The 3917-nt window shown below is 36.0% G+C and overlaps 1 protein-coding gene across 2 annotated transcripts in view; it reads left to right on the top strand.

Annotated features, from left to right (window-relative positions):
* The window catches only part of LOC104725829 (cyclic nucleotide-gated ion channel 1-like), a 9697-nt gene continuing 6940 nt past the window's right edge, over window positions 1161-3917 (top strand). The window contains exons 1-7 of one of the 2 annotated variants that reach the window (XM_019233075.1): window positions 1161-1431; window positions 1510-2080; window positions 2164-2376; window positions 2475-2761; window positions 2865-2976; window positions 3052-3288; window positions 3387-3769. In XM_019233075.1, coding sequence (XP_019088620.1) covers window positions 1403-1431; window positions 1510-2080; window positions 2164-2376; window positions 2475-2761; window positions 2865-2976; window positions 3052-3288; window positions 3387-3769 — 1832 coding nt within the window. In that variant the 5' untranslated portion in view covers window positions 1161-1402. Of the gene's footprint in view, window positions 1432-1509; window positions 2081-2163; window positions 2377-2474; window positions 2762-2864; window positions 2977-3051; window positions 3289-3386; window positions 3782-3917 lie in introns of both variants that reach the window. The other variant, XM_010444566.2, reaches the window with a different exon arrangement.

Genomic DNA, 3917 nt, shown 5'->3' with positions numbered 1-3917 from the left:
CTGTCTCGTGCTAAAGGCTTCGCTTTCATCATTCAATTTCTTCTTCTTCGAAATCTTCAAATCTTCACCATCACTCTCTCTCTCTTTCTCCCTTTATACTTTTGCCTCTCCTCTGGGACACTTTAGTTTGTTCTTCTTTTTTTGTGATCCCATCTTTGCTCTTTCCAAGGAAAAACAAAACAAAGATTTGATTTTTCTTCCTTTTTTTTTTTTTTNCCGCCCCAACTCGAGACTGAAAAAATTTATTAATATATAACAAATATTAATTTATAGAGGTTCTACTGTATATCTCAGTAATAAAAAAGAAAAAGAAAAAAAAAAGAAAGGGAAATGGCTTGATTAACTCCGTAATTACATCTTTTTCGTTGTCACTTGTCAGCAAATTTAAAAGATTGCATTCGTAAGTTGACTTGATAGCATAATAACCAAACAACATGTACACTGTATACGGAACATCGAAAAAAAAAATCTTAAGCAATCTCAAAGAATTAATTAGAAAATACAAATATATGCTATAAAAAAAATTCAAAGGAAACTTTTTGCTAAATGGCAAGAATAGTAATTTTAATTTAAGTAATTGAAAATTTTAAAAAACTGACACCAACAAAAATATTGTGGTGAGAAAACAAAGCATTGTTGTTATACTGAATGGACCCTTTTAGAAATAAAATTTATTATGATAAAAATAAAATATTATTTGTTTAATTAATTACATTTGTTCATAAATTGATGCACATTTGATACATTAGCAAAACTATACAGAAAGATAAATAACATATTACGAAAAAGTACGCTATAAAATCGTATGAACACACAGTTTTTCAGCAATTAATGTTGTTTATTACAACAAAATCTGTCATTAGTGTAATTTGCTTTGTTATTACATAATCAGCAAAGATAATTCTTTCAATATATATATATATATATATATATATATATTTAAAACATGATTTGTAAAATTATTTAATATTTAAAAAATTACATAAATGGATGTGAGCCTGTGTATTCGAGAACTAAAATTTTGAGTTTAAAACTTAAAAACTCGACGACAATTAAAAAAAAAAAAAAACTGACAACTCAAAAGTTAAAAACTTAAAATTGGTACCCAAAATCTTTTAAAAAACACCAATGAGTTTGCAAAGGTATAAGTGTCNTCATTGTTCTTCTCTTCCCCCAAAACTCTCAACGTTTCTCTAACTGGATTCTCGTAACTAAAGTTTCTTCCTTTTTTCTCTCCTCTTTACTAGAACTGCTTCTTTGGGGAGTTCTTGTTTAAATTGAATACCAAAGTTTTGTAATTTTGAATCAAGTGTTTACTGAATTGAAGTTTTTTTATATTCCCCCAAATCTTCATGGGAGGTGAGTGAAGTCTCTGCAATTTTGAGTTCTTTACTCTCCAACTATGAATTTCAGACAAGAGAAGTTTGTAAGGTCAGTGTTCTGTTCTCCAGATTTGTCTCCTTCAATTCTAGGTTTTTGGGAACTCAATTCACTTTGTTGATTTCACAGGTTTCAGGATTGGAAGTCCGACAAGACTTCCTCCGACGTGGAATATTCCGGTAAAAACGAGATTCGAAATGGAATATTCCGGAGAACGATAAGCTCAATCTCAGACAAGTTCCAAAGAAGCTTTGAAACAAGCTCATCAAGGATCAAACTTTTCAAAAGATCATACAAGTCTTACTCTTTCAAAGAAGCTGTTTCTAAAGGGATTGGTTCAACTCACAAAATCCTTGACCCACAAGGACCTTTCCTTCAGAGATGGAACAAGATCTTTGTTTTGGCTTGTATCATCGCTGTCTCGCTTGACCCTTTGTTCTTCTACGTTCCTATCATCGATGACTCCAAGAAATGTCTTGGTATTGACAAGAAAATGGAGATTACCGCTAGTGTTCTGCGCTCCTTCACTGATGTCTTTTACATCATTCACATCATTTTCCAGTTCCGTACTGGCTTCATCGCTCCTTCTTCACGAGTTTTTGGGAGAGGTGTTCTTGTTGAGGACAAGCGTCAGATAGCTAAACGTTACTTGTCTTCTCATTTCATTATCGACATTCTTGCTGTTCTTCCGCTTCCACAGGTTTTGGTTCATTCATTGTTTGTGTTTACACGCCTTTAGGTCTTGATTGATTGAGTAATAATGTGAGTTGTGTGTTTTTGCAGATGGTGATTTTGATTTTTATTCCACATATGAGAGGTTCAATATCTTTGAACACGAAGAATATGCTGAAGTTCATTGTTTTCTTCCAATATATACCGAGATTTATAAGAATCTATCCGCTCTACAAAGAGGTGACAAGAACTTCAGGGATACTTACTGAGACAGCTTGGGCTGGAGCTGCTTTCAATCTCTTCCTTTACATGTTAGCTAGTCATGTGAGTTGAATTTACTCTTACTGTTGTTTACTGTTTTGAGGATCAGAGCTTTAGATGTATTAATATTTCTTTTGGTCAAAAACTGGTGTAATGTGCAGGTGTTTGGTGCTTTTTGGTATTTGTTTTCTATTGAACGCGAAACAGTGTGTTGGAAACAAGCTTGCAAGAGGAGAACTGATCTCTGCAATCCAAAGTTGTTGTACTGTGACCATAAAAGTCGAGGAGGCAATGCTTTCCTCAATGAGTCTTGTCCGATTCAGACACCAAACGCAACACTCTTCAACTTTGGGATATTCCTAGACGCACTTCAGTCTGGTGTAGTCGAATCTCAAGATTTCCCTCAGAAGTTTTTTTACTGTTTCTGGTGGGGTCTTCAAAACCTCAGGTATTGAGATTATACACATCAGCAGATTGTTTCCGTTTGTTATATACATCAGTAAAGAAACGACAATAAGTTCTTACATCTTTGTTCTGTTTTCTTGATGCAGTTCACTCGGTCAAAACCTTAAAACAAGTACATATGTTTGGGAGATCTGTTTCGCGGTCTTCATTTCTATTGCCGGGTTGGTTTTGTTCTCGTTCTTGATTGGGAACATGCAGGTTAGTCACATTTCATCATATGTGCCATACTGTTTGCAAAGTTGATTTTCTTATTGACTAGTTTTTAAATTGTAGACGTATCTGCAATCAACAACCACAAGGTTGGAAGAGATGAGAGTTAAGAGAAGAGACGCAGAGCAATGGATGTCTCACCGCTTACTCCCTGAGAACTTGAGAAAAAGAATCCGCCGATACGAGCAATACAAATGGCAAGAGACAAGAGGCGTTGATGAAGAGAATCTTCTTAGTAATCTTCCCAAAGATCTTAGACGCGACATCAAACGCCATCTCTGTCTTGCCCTTCTCATGCGGGTAAAGAAAACACCATCCATTCTTTTTACTTGGTTTCAGTTTCTCATATAATTTGGTCAGCGTCACTCTTAACGGCAACATGTATCTATCGGTTATAGGTCCCGATGTTTGAGAAAATGGACGAACAGCTTCTTGATGCACTTTGTGACCGTTTACAACCCGTGTTGTACACTGAGGAAAGCTACATCGTAAGAGAAGGAGATCCGGTAGACGAAATGCTCTTTATAATGCGTGGGAAGCTTCTAACAATGACAACAAACGGTGGAAGAACTGGTTTCTTCAATTCTGAGTACCTTGGAGCCGGTGACTTCTGTGGTGAGGAGCTTTTAACTTGGGCTTTAGACCCACACACCTCCTCTAACCTCCCAATCTCAACAAGAACTGTTCGAGCTCTCATGGAAGTTGAAGCATTCGCACTTAAAGCTGATGACCTCAAATTTGTGGCGTCCCAATTCAGACGTCTTCACAGCAAACAGCTAAGGCATACTTTCAGGTTCTACTCGCAACAATGGAGGACTTGGGCTGCTTGCTTCATACAAGCAGCTTGGAGAAGATATATTAAGAAGAAACTCGAAGAGTCTCTTAAAGAAGAAGAGAACCGGTTGCAGGACGCTTTGGCTAAGGAAGCT

The sequence above is a fragment of the Camelina sativa genome, chromosome 11, assembly GCF_000633955.1.
Source record: "Camelina sativa cultivar DH55 chromosome 11, Cs, whole genome shotgun sequence".
Taxonomy (NCBI): Eukaryota; Viridiplantae; Streptophyta; class Magnoliopsida; order Brassicales; family Brassicaceae; genus Camelina; species Camelina sativa.
The sequence above is the reverse complement of the archived record's forward strand: the minus strand, read 5'-3'. Positions and strand labels throughout refer to the sequence as shown.